The 19,040-nt window shown below is 37.8% G+C and overlaps 1 protein-coding gene across 20 annotated transcripts in view; it reads right to left on the minus strand.

Moving 5' to 3' along the window:
- Window positions 1-19,040, minus strand: part of sox6 (SRY-box transcription factor 6) — a 203,705-nt gene that overhangs the window by 119,791 nt on the left and 64,874 nt on the right. For all 20 annotated transcript variants that reach the window (XM_015338143.2, XM_069181505.1, XM_069181495.1 and 17 more), the window contains 2 exons: window positions 13,526-13,766; window positions 6,756-6,966 (listed from right to left, as the gene is read on the minus strand). In XM_015338143.2, the coding sequence (XP_015193629.1) occupies window positions 6,756-6,966; window positions 13,526-13,766 (452 nt within the window). The remainder of the gene's footprint in view (window positions 1-6,755; window positions 6,967-13,525; window positions 13,767-19,040) is intronic.

Consider the following 19,040-nt stretch of genomic DNA (forward strand, 5'->3'; position numbering starts at 1 on the left):
GAATTTTTATTACAGATTATAAAAATTTTGCTTAATACTGACATTTTTACTCTGACAAGTGTTGTCTAGAGAGCTCTCAATAAATAATACATTTACAATATACAGTAAATAAACACTGGACACAATCGTTATCCCTTCCTCCAGTCAGCCCTAATAGAGCTTTTACAGCTAAGGTGACTATTCAGCTTAATGCAGTACTCAGTGCTGGAAAGCCATTTTCATTCATTACAGCGGTCACAAGCACTTAAAGCACTTTAAGAACCTGTTACAGAACAGCAGGAATGGAAGCAGACGTGGAGCTAACTACAGTGGCAGTGCTTGGTTCATGAAGGGAGCAAGAAAAGGTCATTTCAGTTAAGCAAACTTACAGCCCGCTTCTATTAGATTTTATTAAATTTGACCATAGCAATTTCTGCCTAAAATACACATTTAATTAACAATTTTATGCTCTCCATGTGATCCTGATTGCAGGGAGCTAGTTGCCCCGACCTGGAACCCGAGTCGATTTTATCTTGTCATCACCCCTGTCCAGATCAAAATCAGCAAATTTAACAAAATCCAAAGTTACTGGAACAAAACTGTTCATCAAATTGAGGGGGCCACATCCTCTGTGGGTCAGTCACTCATGTGTATGGTTTTTGTCTGTGTAGTTCATCAAAAGATGTCTTTTTTTATATGGAAATTGATGCTATGGCCGTTTCTGCAATGAAAGCAGAAGACAAACTGGATTGGAACAACCCTGTAAGATGCTTTTGTGTTTTGTAACTTTGTGTAAATTATGGGCTAGTGGAAATTTGTACCCATTAGCTCTAACCACAGAAAAATTCCTTTTTCCGCGTCACAACATAATATCCCTTTTTACTGAAAATTGAGTTGTAAGTGCTGCTTTATTCTGCTTTAGAATGACTGCCTTTTTAACATTGTTCACAGTGATTATAATCAACATTGCTATGTATTCACTGTATTGGACATACTCTAAAAAGCAAAATTCAGACTTGAATACCTTGTTTAGTCACTGGATTTAAAAAAAATACTATTAAAAAGATGTGCTCTTGCTGAAAAAATGTTTCTCGATCCTTAATCTTTTAATGATAGAGATAATACTTACACCATTTCAGGGCAGAATATTTGTATTTAACTGTATATTTTATGTTGCATATGATTGGTGAAAATTATAGCTTTGGTGCTTAATTTTCAGCAATTAGGAATTCTGATTCAGATCTCACCACCTGGCAAGCATAATGTCCTGCAGGTAACCTTACAAGATTATCCTGACTTGTTTTCACGAGTGCACCTCTTCCTATTCAGAAAACTTCAAAGCACGTTACTAAATGTGCCACAAAAATGATTATTTACACCACAGCAAGAGGCCTCACACCCCAAACCTGTAAGAGAATCAGCCTTCCAAAAAAGAAAAAAGATGTGAAGAATGTACAAAATCTGCTGGAAAATCAGAGGTGTAGTACCCAAATACTTCTGGGCTCTCATCTCAAGTGAGCTGGAACATTTCCCTTTAGGATATAAAACTAAAGGAGATTGCCTTTTAGTACCTACAATGAGCTATGCTCAAGTGATCATGCCTCCATTTCTCATTACTGTAGTGTGTACCTGTCACAGCATAACAAGGTGACTACATTGTTAACACACCTATGGTTCCATAAACAACTGTACAAAGAGCTACCAGCACAGCGACAGTAAAAGGGGAACAAATGCTGATCTAATGCACTAAACCAAACGTGTAGTCAGGGATATTGGTGACACTTGTTGTTTAGGCAAATACTTTGTACATACTGTAGACAGCTTTAAGATGGAGATGGGCCATAGTCAGTGAAGATCTTAATCTGAAGTTGTGTTTTGGTCTAGGCAAAGGCTTTCAAATGATCTTCATCTGTTCTTGTGAATTGGTAGCTGAAAAAGGACAATGACATTTCGCAGAAAGCAGAAAGAAAACAGACACAGATTTTGGGGCCAGAACAATGAAAAGGAAGAAAATCTGTTTTCATCTTCCTGTATGAAAATTGGAGCTCATTCAGGAATCAAAAATACAAATCTGTTCTGCTTTTTAAATACAGCCTGTAAATCTATCAAACGTTATAAAATTCCAAAACTAATTTCTTCTAACAAGAGAGTTTATTTTGATCGTGTGATGCAGGAGGCATAAGACTGGCTGAAGCTCCATTATTAACGAGAGATTAAAACAGCTGTACGCTGAGCTGAAGCACCCTCTCTTCCCTTTACAAACATACGGCCCTGGATTATAAGCAGCACTTGACCATTTAAATTACTGCAACAACCCGCTGTACCAGCTGGGCCTTATTATCATAACATCCATGCCCCCTCCTCCACTCTCTGCAAAGATTTCCAAGGAGCACGTTCTATTCCAAGTGCATGACAAAACAAAAAAGAAATAAGATGACAAAGAAATGCCATTACCATTTAAGACGCAATCACTGCATAACACAAACACGGCAGTTTTCACAGACATCTGCCCAATCCTGACTCCCTTTCAAAACAATGACTCCGCATTGATTAGGAACCAATAGAAAGGCAGGTGAAGGACAGGTCAAGGAGGGCAAAGAGACAGAAAATCTAATTTACAGTTCGGAGGTACATAAAAAAGATGTATTTGTGGAGGTGAACCATTATCTCTTTTGATGTTTTTAGCCCGTCTTCCTCCTCCACGTATGCATAATTTCTAATATATAATAGAAGGGGTTATCCGGTGATAATACAGTATGAATGTGACCCCGTCAATGTCAAATGTTTAATATGAAATACAAACTTTATTTCTATGAAACACGAACATGAACACTTTCTGACATACATGAATATGGATCCTGAAATAGGAGGAATGTTACTCATTTCATTACTCTTGGGTTTCAGCCTATAAAACAATCAAAAGAGGTAGCTTTTACTTCAAGCAGGTTAATTAAAATGTGGCCATTTTAAAACAACTGTAAGGCAGGATATTGACACATATTTCGCATTAATCTATACAAAAACTTTCAAAGTAAAAAAAAATCTGACAATGGCTGTGTCATATATAGTATGTAAGCACACACAAATCTTGATTTACACAGCACTCCAAAACATTCTCACTGAATGACAGAACTATAAAGACTTTGAACAATGATCTGCATTCACTTTATGCTCCCTGAAATAAACTTAACTGGACAAAAGACTACAAACTTTAAAAAAATCACAAAAAATAGTTTGCAATTTTCTAAGACTTATTCCTGAAATAGATATTTAAATTATTTTTTGCACATCCCAAATTAATCCTTCAATTGTTTCATTTTTTTAAGATAATATCCCCATTTTCTTTTAAATAATGTATTTTTCTCTTGAACATATTCTTACAGGGTTGGAAACTGCTGACGACTGGAATTTGAAAAAGCTCCAGTACCATAAAATGGTAAAGATTTGCGAGTGCCATTTTAAAAGTACAGATAAAGTGCTGCAAGGGCAGCATATATGTAAAGGCAAAAGGGTACTGTAAATAAAATTGGAAAAAAAGACAAAAGTGAAGAATAGTAAAAGGGAAATGTGGTCTTCTATTTGTTTTTGGCAGCAAACGTGAAAGCACAGGTTTGAAAAACTGTCAACACCAACTAGGTTTCACATAGTAAAAAATGAAAGTATAAGATACAAACTTATTTTGATATCAATAGAGGAATTAAAAAACTATTCCACTAAACTATAATTTATTCCACTGATGAGCTGCTTAAGCTAAAATCTCCCTAGACATTCAATGCTATTCGCAAGCCCCTGAAGAAGCATTCGATTGTATGTTACATTTAAACCACTAATTAAGAATGGAGTAAATGTTTCAGATGCTGTTTTTTTCTGTTTGTTTTTTTTTTCTTTCTAATAGACATAAGGCTGCAAAAGTCTACACTGCCAGGCAGTGAAAGAGCAGACACCCCAGAGGAATGTGGAACTGAAGCCTACTCTTCTTGGAACAAGCCTATCCCTAATGATTAGTACTCTGATCAGCAGAGAGCTCACCCAACTGCTATCACTATGCATGCACAGAGACTGCCAGGCTATATATAAATGTATATTTTACAGAACTTTCAAAGAGCTTCCACGCTTTACACCAGAAATTATCTTATGACAGGCTGGTACAGCATGATAAATGACTTTTGCACTTCAAATGATAGCATTATTAAATTAAAAAAAAGAAATAACACACACATCTTAGTGCTCAGAAATTATTTTAAGGTAATTTTGTGCATGTCCATATTCTAATTCATATGTCCATGTACACATGAATTAGCATGCCTGAAAAGAATATTTATTACAAAGGCTGCACACAGTCCTCAATATTTATGTTTAAAAAGAAGAATAAATAAAATTAAAACGATGATGCAGTTACTGCTCGGAGCGAAAAAAACTTTTCTTTTGTGTTCCCAAGGTACAAAAACTCTGTTATTGGTGAAAAGGAAATAAATGTACAAATGAGGAGGGAGTTATTGAAGGCCTGTGCTTTGAAATTATAAATATCTCAAGGTTGCTTTTTTAAGTCCAAGTAATATACCAGTTGAACATTCTAAACACATGTAAAATGGTTGTTTCTATAGTAACCCATTGACTACTTATTCCTATAATCACTGCCAACTGCACACTTCTCTAGTCCTATATACCCTTGCATAAAAAAGGTTTAATTTCACTGACCTTTTAGAAACACATTGTTAAAAGAAATCCAAGGAATGAAATTCTGTATCACTGTGTTATAAAAGTTAATATAATCAGAAAAGCCATTCTGTGAGAAAAAAGACACAAAATAATCCTTCCTTTATTTGTAAATTTGAATGGAATGAAAATCAATAGAAGGGATTAGTCTGCACAATATATGTGATCTTTAGAATAGTTCTGCAGTGAATTACTTACGCGATTTTGTGTTGGTGAAAAAGCTTACGTGAGAGATATTATACACAAAACTAGTCCGTTGCATTCTTACAAGTGTTCAGAAATAAGAGCATTTCAACATTTTGAAACAACTCCACCTTCACTTAGGGGCAACATTCCACATGCACAAAAATGTATGCTTTTGGCCCAGTAGAACATGACTCTGTTATTGTATGATTTCTACAAAATGTACATTTAAAGCATTAAAGTCAAAGAATACTTGATCATAATCTGTATTAAGATTAATAATACATTTTAGTATAATACAGTACGGCTGCCAATTGTCATGTAAACAAAACTCAATCAAATTAAGTTAAAAAACATACAGTGGATAGGAAGGTAGATTAAGAGGTCAGTAGATCGTGATGTAAACAGGTAATGCTTGAATTTGCTCTTTACTCTCAATTAGTAAAAATTACGCAGGCATAAGTATGATGCACAAAGCCTGGAGTATATGATCACAAAGTCCATTGATAAAATAAAAAATACATAATTATAATTATTTTCAGTTCTAAGTGAAGTGTTCTCAGGTAAATGTGACTTCCTTAATATTCGGTCACGCATTCTAAGGTCTTGGAAGTTTATTGGCTGCTTCATGCGACCACATTAAGCTGGAGTGTTGTGCCGCCCCATATTTGTCAGTCTGGAGTCGTTTCAGTGAGACTCAGACTTCAGTGAAACCGTGGACACATCTGCTGTCGTGTGGTACATACAGGAAAACCACTGCCTCGGCCCTGACTCTGCAATTGTGGGATGTATCAAGGGTGAGCAGGAGGAGGAGTACAGAGGACTGGTCAGCAGCTTTGTGGAGTGGTGTGGGGTGAACCACTTGGAACTGAATGTTACAAAGACAAAGGAACTGGTGGTAGATTTCAGGAGGAAAAAGGTCAAACCTACTCCTGTCTACATCCATGGGAGTGGCGTGGAGATGGTGGACTCGTACAAGTACCTGGGAGTGCACATCGACGATAGACTGGAATGGTCTAAGAACATCGAGGCCATCTATAAGAACGGACAGAGCCGACTTTACTTCTTGAGGAGGCTCAGGTCCTTCAATGTGTGTAGTAAGATGCTACACATGTTTTATCAGTCGGTGGTAGCGAGTGCCATTTTCTACGCAGTGGTGTGCTGGGGCTCTGGGATTAGAGCAGTAGATTCCAAAAGGCTGAACAAGCTCATCAGGAGAGCGAGCTCTGTCATTGGGTCTGACCTGGACCCCTTGGAGGTAGTGGCTGAGAGGAGAATGATGTCCAAACTGGAGGCCATCATGGACAACTTCTCCCATCCCCTCTATGACAGGCTTGCAGGAATGAAGAGCACGTTCAGCAATAGACTGATTCATCCACGGTGCGACAGGGAGCGCTACAGGAGGTCATTCTTGCCGTCTGCCATAAGACTGCACAACGCATCCACCTTGCGTCTGGGCAGAGGCAACAGCGACAGTGACCTGTTTCTGGACTAAACGCATATACACATCTACTGCTACATCTGTTCTCTTTCTTTTTCTTTTTCTTTTTCCCGTTTACAACCACTTTTGTGCAATATATGCCAGGGACCTGTGCAATACATTTATATTTATATTTATATCTATGGTTACATCTATATTTATATTCATACGTGTGATACGATTTTCTGTGTACTGTTCTGTTCTAGTTTCCTCTTGTGTGTCCAGACTGTGAGTAACTCTTGTATTGTATTGTATGTATTGTACTATTAGTATATAATTCGTTACACTGTGGCTGTGTTGTGTGTGTTAAGCTGCTGTTGCACTGCAATTTCCCTCACGGGATCAATAAAGTATCTATCTATCTGAGAGCCAGCAGAGGAGCGGAGGCCAGACATACCGTCCTGCTCGGTCTTCGTCATCTCCTCCAGTTTCTTCTGCTTCAGTGTGTCCACCACGTCGGCGAGGCTTCCTTTGCGACGCTCGGGCGTCCCGAAGGCTGACCCAGTCAGGAGATCACCGCGTTCACGGGCCCCTTCCTCAGGCTTGTGTGGCGAGGTAGAGTTATTCCGGAAGGAGTAGAGGGAACATACTTTATTGCTGTCAGATTCCTGCGAAGAAGCACACAGGGGGCAGGGGTGGGAGAAAAGAAATGAATTAAGGCTCCACTCTCTCCTATTCAGAGACATTTCCACTTCAAGCGCTGCCCCAGGCCTGCGACTGTTGGCTGTTTTAGCTCCTCAGCTCCAGCTGAGCCAATTCAACTAGCCAATATTTCTGTGACTCTGTGAAATCCAAATTAAACCATTAAAAGCTGGACGTCGTACAGGATTTGTTTTGGATACCAAAGCAAATAATCCTGGCAAATATGGTATGGCAAAAATGACCTAGTGAAAAACACAAAATTCACAAAGATAACAGACAGAAGCCATAGTCTATTGAAAACAGTTAAATAATCTTTACCTCTCGCTCTTACTCCTGCATACAGTATACACCTAGATGTGTGATTTCATGTTTAACCTCCGGTCTTGGTGAAGTGGCTCACCAGCAGCAGGCTTGATTCATGCCTGTGGTCTTCAGGAGTTTGATCCTTGTGTGTTCACGGCCATAAATGCAAAGAAAGTTGTGCTTCCTGACAAAGCAAAGCCATATGCGACACCATGAAGGCGAATTCTTCTCTATCTGTGTACATTACTATAAAATGCTCAAAAATTAAAGTAGGAAAACAAGAGACTGTTTTCGAGGGATACACAAATACATAGATATATATTTATTCACATAAACATATAATAAATAATTATTTACTGTATTTTTATAGCATATTTCTTTCCCAAGCACTGTACATGAAGCAGGTGATCCACTGGTAGAGCACATCCACCTGGGTGATAGCAGCAGCCATTATGCACCAGCAGCCTCCCCCCAGAATTAAAAAGACTAGTTAGGACCTCATTTTAATGCATCATCCAAACAATGGCATCCTCCTACAGCACAGCACTCCGATAGTCCGTCCGAGTTTTTTAAATTCTGGTCTACAGTGAAGAACACCACCTACTGGTCTACTCTACCAATACTACCTGCAGCAGCAACTTGGTTTTTCTTACAGTTTTCCTTGGTCTCCCATCCCATTACTAACCAATTCAGCCATATATCTTGTCTTACCTCTCATTCAACTGCAATGTGACCGGAGAAAGGACACTGAAATGGACAGTCCCATCTGCCATAGCACTGAGCTAATCAATATTCACAACCATAATTAATTGTGACCGCATGCTATTAACACACCCTAAACAGGGACTTAAAACTTCTTCCTAAGATATAAAATACCCTTTTTTACAGAGTGTTAACTTCCAATTAATTGCATTCAACCAGGGCACACTATGCAGTGCATTTTACTTAAAGATTAAATGAAAAATTTGAGCCTTTGACTGAATCAGAACAGAAGATTGGGATTTGAGTGGAACTGAAGACAACATCTTTGGATTTTCCTGCCAGCTCACTATATGTGCACCGCAAATGCATTGCAAATAAAGATAACCACACCATTAAAGTTAAAAGTAACATTCCTGTAAGGTAAATAAGTGAAGAAAGGTGAAATGGGGAAGTAAGTTGGCACTGTCCAAGCAAAGATAATCCTTCTAAACATGCAGGAATGCTGTAAGCTGGGAGAGAATGTCAGTGATACATTATGAGATTCATGTTTCACTCTCTGTACTATACAAAGCCCTGTTTCGACACCCAGTAGGTATGGGCTCTCAGTTACTCAGCCAAACGTCTCAAGACTCTTCTTCTGCCTCTTTCGTCTGGCATCTTCAGTGTAAGCCGGACTGCTTCTCCCAGCAAGAGAAAACACAGCTAACTTCTGCAGTCGTATATTTTTTCATCCCTTCAACTTAAGAGCGGGCTTGCACACAGCGAAGCCCCAGTTTTTAATCAGCTGGCTGTGGTTCAAGAGGCAGCCCACACAGACACATGGCAGTGCAGTGGAGCCTGGTAATCAACAGGAATACCTTCCCCACTCCTCCCTGAGCTGCCCAGCGCAAGCACTGTAATTACAGCAACCATTCTGCCAGGCATCACTCATTTCTCTTTACTATTTTAATTTTTTTCCAGTTTCCAGTCTCTGTTTAAAACTATGAAAAAAAGAAATGAAAGACACTGCATCTCCAAACAGGCTTAAATGAATTTCTTCTACCGACAGGTCCATCACGCTTAAAGTATCTTTCAGAAAAATACTAACCATAAAAACAAATACACTGCTAACAGTTAAGCAATTTACAAACACAGATTACTCACTACTTACAAAAATAAGGAATTTGATTAACAGGCCCTTAACTGGAATATTTCCATTATCACTAAGGATAGGAGCTATTCCCACAGATCAGAGTATTAAAAATGCAACACCAAATTCTATTAAAAAAGGTGGATAAAACCAAACCAGGGAACTATAGACAAAGTTAGTCTAACTTCTAGTACTGATAGCACTGAATCATAATTCTGTTAATGATACAGTGATATCACTGCACTGATAGTTACTCAGATCTGAACTACGAGAACCTTTATGAAATAATGGCATTAAAAGAGACACCTTGTGGATTTAGAAAAGAAAGGTCTTGTGTGATTCACTTACAATAATTCTTTGACTGTTGAATAAAGAAGAGGACATAATATTTTTCTACAGAAAAGGAAAGGTAAAAAATCTATAGAATTCCACAATAATCTATGAACTTTGATTGCAAGCTGATTAAAAGAGAGGAACCAAAAAGCTACCTCATGAGATACAGACTAAGAAAAGGTGTTCCACAGGGATCCATTTTAGGCCCCTTGCTCTTCCTGTTTTAAATTAACATTTAAGATCCTGGTCTAATTACACAACTACTTAGGATCCACAGATGATACAAAAAACAGGGACTGAGGCAAATATAGGGGCAGCTGCAAACACTTTAACAAAATCATGGACTGTTTAAATACTTGTCGTTTGAAATTTAACATTTCCAAGTGATCCATCAGGAAGCAGGAACATAAACTGTGCATATCACGTGGGTGTTTCTGAGCTGCAGGAAGCTACACAATAAAGGGGTTTGGGTGTTTATACAAACAGTGTGTGGAAGCAATCAATGAGATTTAACCAAACTGAGAGGAGATCTTAAGTTTTGTAAAATCTAAAAATGAACTTTATGAAATTATTTCTTAGGTTCTAAAAGATAAATAAAAGATTAATTAAGTTAACTAACTAAATTGCAAGCAGCAAAGGTCAAAATATATTAGAAAAGGTAAGATTACTGCAAAGGAGGCTAAAATAAAAAATAGTTCTAAAAAGCAAACTAATAGTGAAGATTAAGGTAAGGTCTTAAGACAATAATCAAAACGTATAGAAAATGAAAGGGATACGGCCAATGTAATAAATGATTTTAATACATTTAATGATATTGAGGAAAAAAGTTATCCAACCAAACCATGTCATGAACTAAATTATTAAGGACACTACTACCCATGGATACATTACTTAATTATGGATCATAATCATAATTTCAGCCACCATGGAGAAAATGACATGGTTTTGTTTCGAATTTGAGAACCTGTTACTTGTGTGGTGCCTTGTGTACTATTTACAGATAGTCCATAAGCAACTAAGTAATTGTATTTATGGGTATTAATCACCTTTCGAATAAGTGTGGTGGCTAAACTGTCCATTTCCTTTTGGCTGCATGCTGTGAATATAACACTAAATTAACCGCCAAAAACATTCACATTTACAATACATTTTCCCATAGTTTGTCCTCTTGTTCACGTTTCTCTGTTGATCCTGAAGGAGTCCACTGGCCCCCTGAAGAAATGCCACTCCCTTAAGAATTTTTAATCACCCCCCCCTCCCCATTAATTTTCTTATGTTGTTTTATGGGAGCTTTGGTAATAAACACTGTAAACTATTAGGTTATAGCAACAGGTTTGCTTTCAGTGCATCTGGTCAATAGTGCTGAGGCCTCAAAGATGACAGGTCTGGCTTTTTTCAGTTCTACAAGACACTGAAGGACAGGCTTGAGGCTGCCAGATCACGTGTGACAGGCTAAATTGAGAGTGGAAATCATTTTGTTCTTTTTAAACTCAATAGTACAAATTATCCCTTTCAATTACTATTATTTTTAGTCTATTAGCCCCACACCATCTTGGTATGAAAGCTAGATACAATCTTACCAGGAATAATCATCATGCTTGTAATGTCAATTCTTCTATCATATATTATGTGTGATCACAAGATAGCTATATCATTGGTGGCTTCTGGGAGCCAGGAAATAAACCCTTGGAGGATAATGCAGCTCATGTCAGCTAACCAAACCTGACCTGCGTATCTCTGGGAAGTGAAAGGAAACCAGAGCATCCTTTGAAAACCCAAGGGACAAACAGGGAAGAGATGTGAACTCCACACTGCATGTGGTCCAGCCTTGAAAGCATCCCTGAGTATCTAACATACCCTGGGCTCTGCTAACTGCTGTGTTTTCTTCGTTATAAAACGTAAAAGATTTTACTCCTTCTGTCAATGGAACAGCTCAAATAAGTAAATCTTCAGTAAAACTCACTAACAATTCAAATTCTTACAAAATCCATCCAAACATTTTCTAACCACCTCTTCCAATTCAGGGTCGCGGGGGGAACACGAGCCTATCTTAGCAAGCAAGGGCACAAGGCTGCCACAGGGACGCCAGTCCACAGCAGGCCAGACACAAAGACAGACATACACACACTCACACCAGGGCCAGCTAAGCCCCCAGTATGTCTTTGAACTATGGGAAGAGACCGGAGCAAACACGGGAAGAACACACAAACTCCACACCGATAAGACCCCAGGTCTGCAGTTTAACACAGGGCCCTGCTGTACCTCTGAGAGGCAGCAATGCTAACCAATGTCCCACTATCCTGCCCAAAAATCTTTTCAAAATATTCAACCAATTCCCACTTTCTCTAGAATGCAATTAAAGCGGCCAAAATGATAAAGCACCACAGCAATCTTCCCCTTACCTCCAATTTATAGCTCTATAAATTTACATCCTAGATGCTCAAGACTAAGGCTGTAAAGTCTTTAAATAAAACACCAGAAAACAATGAAAGTCTACTTCTTCTAGCACCACAGTCCTGCAGCTATCCAGGGTCATACTTAAGTAGCCTTTTTCTCAAGAATATTCTTATTAATTTTATTTTTCCTTGATCGGGTTTAGCTAACACCCTATCACATCCTAACGTTCTCAAATATAATTATCATAAGAAATAACAAAGACGAACAGATGAAAAGAATGCATAAATGCACTATTACATAAACAAATCAAGTATATTCAATGCAGTGTAGACTGATGAATTCATAAGTTATCCACACTTATCTATTGTGAGGTTGGAGGAAAAACTCCTGTTTTAAAACTTTAGTTAATTCATCCCCTATATGAAGGTATACAGATCTATAACATGAAACTGTTCTCTAACATCAACAAGGTTCACCCCCTACACAGCATTAAAACACCACAGGGGTGTAAGATTTCTTCAGCATTCCAATCTACAAACAATGAATCCCTATCAGGACTGTTCTCCTCCTTTAATGTGGCTGAGCACATGCATCTCTGCTGGGAACATGAGCACTGGGAGATCTCGGCAGACCACAGGGGCCAAGGCATCTTTGACAAAACAATCTCAAGGACTTTGTTTCTTTCTTTTCCTTGTGTTTATTTTTTAACACAAAACGCAATTCAATACATTTTGGAGTGTCAAGGATCTCAAGGCACTTTTGATGGCATAAACTTCAAAGACGAGGCTTGGCAAACTGGAAAGTCTTAAGCCTTAAGGAGCCTCTGCTGTCAATGTCCTTGGGAGGAGAATTCCATAAACTCGGAAGCTCAGTGACTTACCACCCTTTTGCTCAGTGACTGTGAAGTACATAAACACACCTACAATATGTTTCAGCACACTATCAAAGCTTTAGAGCAGTGATTACAGCATTTGGCACCAACATTATAAACAAAAATCATTATCAGTGATGATGAAATTATGTACGTTTCTCTACATCTGCAAATACACAAAGAGCACCGACAAATCCTCCTGCAAATTCCATCACCATTTCCACAGTTGACTGAAGTACTATTTTTTGTTAGTGCTGTGCTTTGGCTTTAGATATTGGTGTTCTAACGAATTACCGCGATGCAAGCAAAAAACAAAACACAGTGGATGACGACGTCGTCAATATGACAAAACCTAATATATCTGGCACAAATGCCAAAAAAAGAAGGCTAACCTTCAACACTAATGATATTTAGTGGTTCTGGTAAAGATATCAAGAGGGCATATAAAAGAAATAGCCAAGCTGCAGTCATCTGCAATGCTAAGAAAGATCATGATATATTTGTTACGCTAGAAGATGCTGAGGATTTCATTACCCAACTAGGGGGTCTTATTTCTGCAGCCTGGAGCACAGCCAGAAGCTAATTACAGCAACATCATTTGGGCAAGGTGAAAGCAGGAGTGCCTAAGGTCTCTGCATCAAGCTCTGATTTAGACTTTGTTGTTTTCTCTTCACGGACTTCTTGATGTGGTGAAGGAATCCGACTGAAAGTTTCGTTCAAGCGTCGGGGAGGTAGGGGGGAGGGAGTAAAGACATTCGGAATTCCGGGAGCTCCTGGCAGCCAGCCTTACCATTCGCTGTTGGGCGGACACCATGTTGTCCCAGTCGGAGTCTGGTGGGATGTTGGTGACGACGGTGGGCAGCTCCTCGGGGTGAGGTTTGTTGTGCATCATGTTGTGCAGAGGCAGCTGGGAGGCCATGTGGGGGTCTGCGCTCTCCTCCTTGTCCCAGGACACCCGCTCCTGGTTCATGCTGTCCTCTCCATCAGCGGCAGGGGCAAACGGAGAGGTGGCTTGCTTGGAAGACATTATTCTGGGGAAGAACATGAAGGCCAACAGACACCTCAGTTTACAAGGCTATGCAAATATTTTACAGCTCTTAGACAGTCAGGAGGACTATTTTCCACTATTGTAACGGCTTATCAATATGGTTTTGTTTGAGAGGAAAAAGTAAACTTAAAAAAACCTTTAAAAGCTTACTGTATCATTTAGCAATCTTTCGTTCACATTGAGCAGAATCTTGAAAATCCTAATCATAACATCTGCACGTAAGCTATACATGAGCAGCCAAAGTACACTGTTGTAGTAGATAGTCACTCATATTTACTGATCAGATCTTTTTCAAACGGTTAATTAATTGAGCTATACATGAAGTGTTTTAAATCAGTCACACTCAGGTAAAAGTGGGCATGTGAAGTGATAATGCTATAGATACATTTTCTTCCCAAGCTAGATTGGTTACCCCATGATTTTTAAATTAAGAGTTTGGTGAATTTCCTTTATGTAACTCGATTTTTATATGCGTCATCAAAACAATAAGAGTGACATTTTGTAGTTTCCTTTTAATAGATTACTCTCACTTTAAACACTGTACTAACAATTTACATATTCTGTTAGATTATTTTAATATGTATATTATGCATTGCTATTTGCAATAAAAAATACTTGTCAAAAAAACAAAAACAGTAAAATCAAGCCAAAATATATTTGTATTAGATTAAGGAAATGTTTTTGTATAATATTAAAAAACAGAAAATGTACATGATAAAAACTACTTAACAAGTGAAGATGTAGATCAAATAATATGCATTTTAAACCAGACATACAATTGAAAAACCTGTGTAATATCTCTCAATTTGGGCTTGAAATTAATTGATTTTACACAGCCAGCTACAAAATGCACAAGTCAGTTAATACTGAGCTTTTTTTTTTCAAATTAGCAAACCATTAACTTTTTAGTACTACAGTATTTCTCCAGGCAAATAAATCCTGATTAAGCAGCTTGGAAATCAGAGCCTGGCTGTGGAAGACAAAATTTACAAATCTGTCACATGCTTTCATGAATATTACAGTGAAGGGAGCTCTTGAAATATCAGGTGCAAAGAAAAATAATTAAGTTAATTCCAATTTAAACAGTAGTTTTATGAGGCAGGCTGTGTTTCACATAGGATTTAACAGCTAATTCCACTTTTCTCACAATTAATGAGGAGGCTCTAAGACTGTGTCCTACAGTGAATGAAATTAATATAGGATCAACTAATCTAATTATGCTCTTCATATTAATAACCGTATTATATGGTTTTCCAACTGATTTGAACAAGAAAAGCACTTAAATCTGATTGCTTTAATTCATCTGCATTTACCTTTTCCCTGTTTTCACTAGATTTTAAACAACTAAAAAATCACTTTAATGGCTGCATATGTTATCTAAGGCTCCAGCACATCATAGACACATTTATCAGAGGCCAGTTTTAAAACTGGTTTTCATCTTCCCATTTATTTTTAGGACTTCAAAGGGTCACATACTAAAAAGAATCGGCTGCTTTCTGTAAAACATTTAAGCACTTTTCCAAATCATAGCAGAAAGCCCAGCACATGAAAACCATGGCTACTCAAGGCCAAGGACTGCAAAGCACTACTGCGACACTGGAGCATGCTGGACGCAGCATTAACACATCACTGGTAAAGTGTGTAACGAAAGCAGCTCAAGATGTTTCAAAGTTTGTGAACATAAAATATTTACCGTACATTAATCTATTTAGACATACTGTGCACACCATTTGCCTATTATCTATAGTTAAACTATTAAAGCAGATTATTATTCTATATTGTATTGTAAAAGAAAACACTTTTACTATATTGCCAGACATGATAAAATGCACTTTTATTGTAATACTACTGTACATTCCTATAATATTCCAAGCAAGATATTACATTCATTTGATGTAGTGCCTCAAATGCCATAGGTCGGACATTTCAATGATTCTGTAGCTTTAAATGTATTTTGTTCACTACAGTTAAAGAGCTCTACTATCAAATACTATCAAAGACAACACCAAAACTGGGAAATACATTCTTGTTTTACCATAACACACACAAATGGACAACAGAACAAACCATAGTGTACCTTAATTACACACCATAGTGCAGCTGTACAAACAGAGCACGTCTGTCAGTTACTGTAGAGAAGCTTAAAGCTCGGTTTGTTCGCATGGTGTTTTCTTAAGGAATACTGAGCCCTCAATTTTAATCAGCCAATAAATTGTTTCCTGTAATTATATTAAATAGAAAATTATCTTTAAATTGGTAGTGTTAATTGGAAATCAAAATTAAGAGCAAAGTTCAGAACTTACACGCTGAGTATAATTGTGTAGGGAAAGATTCAGCTCCATTTTTTATTAATGGCTCCAAAAAGGCAATTCTTCCAGTGCTCAACAGAGCTTCACTGAGGGCAAGTGAAACAAAGCACTTCTTTTGTATTACACAGTAAATCAAGTAGTATTATTTTACCTCTAAAATATTCAGTCTCTCAGGCACTTTTACCATACTCTCCAGCCATCACTGCTAACTGCTGGACCATGAAAAATTTCACAGGGAGCGAATGGGGCTTATTCCACTCTACTGTAACATGCGTCCACAGTAATCTTGTAAGAAAATGCAACAGATCTTCAGTGGTTTCTGTAACAGTATTTGTCAGGTTGAGTAAATAATTTATCACAAGTGCTCTGAGCCTGCATTCGCCCTATGCACAACTGAAGGGTATACAGCTCAGCTTGAATAGCAGTGCTTTGGCATGAACCCTGATTGAGCCCCTGTGAATGAAGGGCGGACAGGCTCTCAGGTCTGGAATGCCAGAGCATGAGCATAAGCTGGGATGATATAATGACAATACTGTACATGTATTCTGTAATAAAAAAATAGTGATGTAATGTTCCCTTTATGGCCCTTGAGTGACAGACAATGTAGCCCAATGTTTTAGTCACAGCCAAAGAAAAAATATTGACTCTGTCGTTCCTATGTGCCAGCATTTCTACAGTAGGGTCTCTAACACCCACATCACTATGTATCCCAAACCATAATGCATATACTGTGTATTTAGAACCAAAAGTTAAGACTAGACTAGGGAAACAAAATGACTGCAAAAAAAAAACAAATAATAAAATAACACAGTCTTAACAGCAATTACTCAAATGACAGTCTCATTGTACTTGTTTGTACCTTGCAACCTGATACAAGTTTGTACTTCTTCACCCTTATTAGTAATTGTCTGTGTTTCGCACACTTAAATCAAATACGTGCCTTTGTGTGTATCAAGCAGCAAAGTGGGTGGACCCTGAATAAACATAACACACATTCCTTACAAGAAATCGCTTTCCATGGTAGATCACACAATAACAATGGAGCACTAACAAAATCAACTGATCAATAGCTACATTTACTGCAGCCCTAGCTTAAGTCACAGCAGCTTATGTCTTTGAAAAAAAGGCCTATATTTAGCTGACAATATTGCAGTGACTATATTTATAGACCTTAAGAGTTAAGTTCTTTGACCAGAGCTCATATGCCTTGGAATGCTTTGACTCATGAATTGTTTCTGCTGATAATGTTTCATCACGCAACAACCTCTGTTTAATTGGTTAGCATTAGAACTTCAGAGATGGTTGCCTTTAAAGTCTTATGACTGAGCCATGTGTCTGTGGATATCCCATTTCCTCCCTATCGTAACAAGGTCTGACTTTCAGCTCATGGCCTCGCACTGTTGACCTTTTATAGACAATGGCAATAAGTAACTCCACACCACCGCCGTTAGCTGGATGTGTCTCCCTATTAATTACAGGTCACTTCAGGAAGAAAATATTAGCCTCTTGCTACCATCACAGAAAAAAAAAACAAGCAAGCCATTGTTTGAGAAAATAACTACAGGAAAATATAATATGGTTAAGGAATATTTGTCACAGCACTCTAAATTTCCAGGAATGTAGAATAAAGCAAGGAAAAGGCACAGAACAGAGGAAAATCAAGGAGCAGAAAATACCAGTTATTATTAAAAAGGAACAGCAAAAAGTACACATTTTCACAAACTATTTTGCTTTTTTTTTTCTTCGAGAGAGAGATACAGAACTGTCAAAGAACGAACCATTTCAAAATGTGTCATAAATGTTTTGCAGACATAAATATTATGGAAAGAACTGTTCAGAGATTAAATGTGATTTATAGTATGGTATGCTTTTAATATACGAGGGACTTAAAATTATAGCAAGAGGCCTGTAAATCTTTTACAGATAAGACAAAAGTTGTTTAATCCACATCTGTGTGCTTTACAGAAACCTTGCCACTGATTAGTAAGCATCTGACAAAATCCATAGCATTAAAGTACATGACAGCATTTGACTGTAAGGGAAATGTTATTTTGAATTAGACATAGCCAGAAAATGTTGCAGAAAATGGTTTTAAAACAGTGTGCATTGCTCTTCACTACGAAGTAGGACAAGCGTAGTTGCAGAAGCTTCAGAAGCTAAAAACTACTGTATAAAGACTAAATGAAAATGATTCTCTGTGTGCAGAAGTACTGTATTTTTCAGTAGGATTCTGTTAACAATTTCTACCATATATCACTGTGGTAAGAATGTACAAACACAAAGTCATGTCATCAGGTTCTTTTTTCCTTCTCTCTTTTTGCACATAGTGGTTTCCCACTGAACCAACAGGATCACTTTTTGTTTTCAAAGCAGACGTACAGTTGCAGGGCTACACAACTGGAACGATGTCCGACACCTATCATCAATTTCCACTTCTTTACAGAAAAAACTTCAAAGTTTTTTTCAAGGTTGAAAAGCGACTTTCCATAGAAGTCTCCATGTGGCATATTTATTATTTAATGACGGAGGATGAGGCCGTCATAAAAGCAAATATGGAAAATGCAAAAAACATGAGCCAAAAATTAATTAACCAACAGGTGGAAATACTGTTGCTTGATAATAAATCTTAGCAAGACTATTATTTATTTAAATGTGATTAAAGCTGTATTTATTCCAAATGAAAAGGAGCACTATTACATTCTTTGACCTTTCTGTTCCCCTAGGTAAACATGCTCTCCTGGTCCTAGTGCACTGGTATGTCTGCATGGTCTAGGTTTCTTTAAAACACCAGCAACTTAAGAGCTGAAAGAAGCTGTTAAATTAGTCCAATTAAGCCAACAGCAAGCTGATTCAGGTTGGCAATTGCTGAGTTGGATTAAAAACTGCAGACAAAAGCAATCACAGGGTGAGGACTGGACACCCCTGTCCTACATTTTCTGCAGCAGAAA

This window comes from Lepisosteus oculatus, chromosome 21 (assembly GCF_040954835.1).
Source record: "Lepisosteus oculatus isolate fLepOcu1 chromosome 21, fLepOcu1.hap2, whole genome shotgun sequence".
Classification (NCBI taxonomy): Eukaryota; Metazoa; Chordata; class Actinopteri; order Semionotiformes; family Lepisosteidae; genus Lepisosteus; species Lepisosteus oculatus.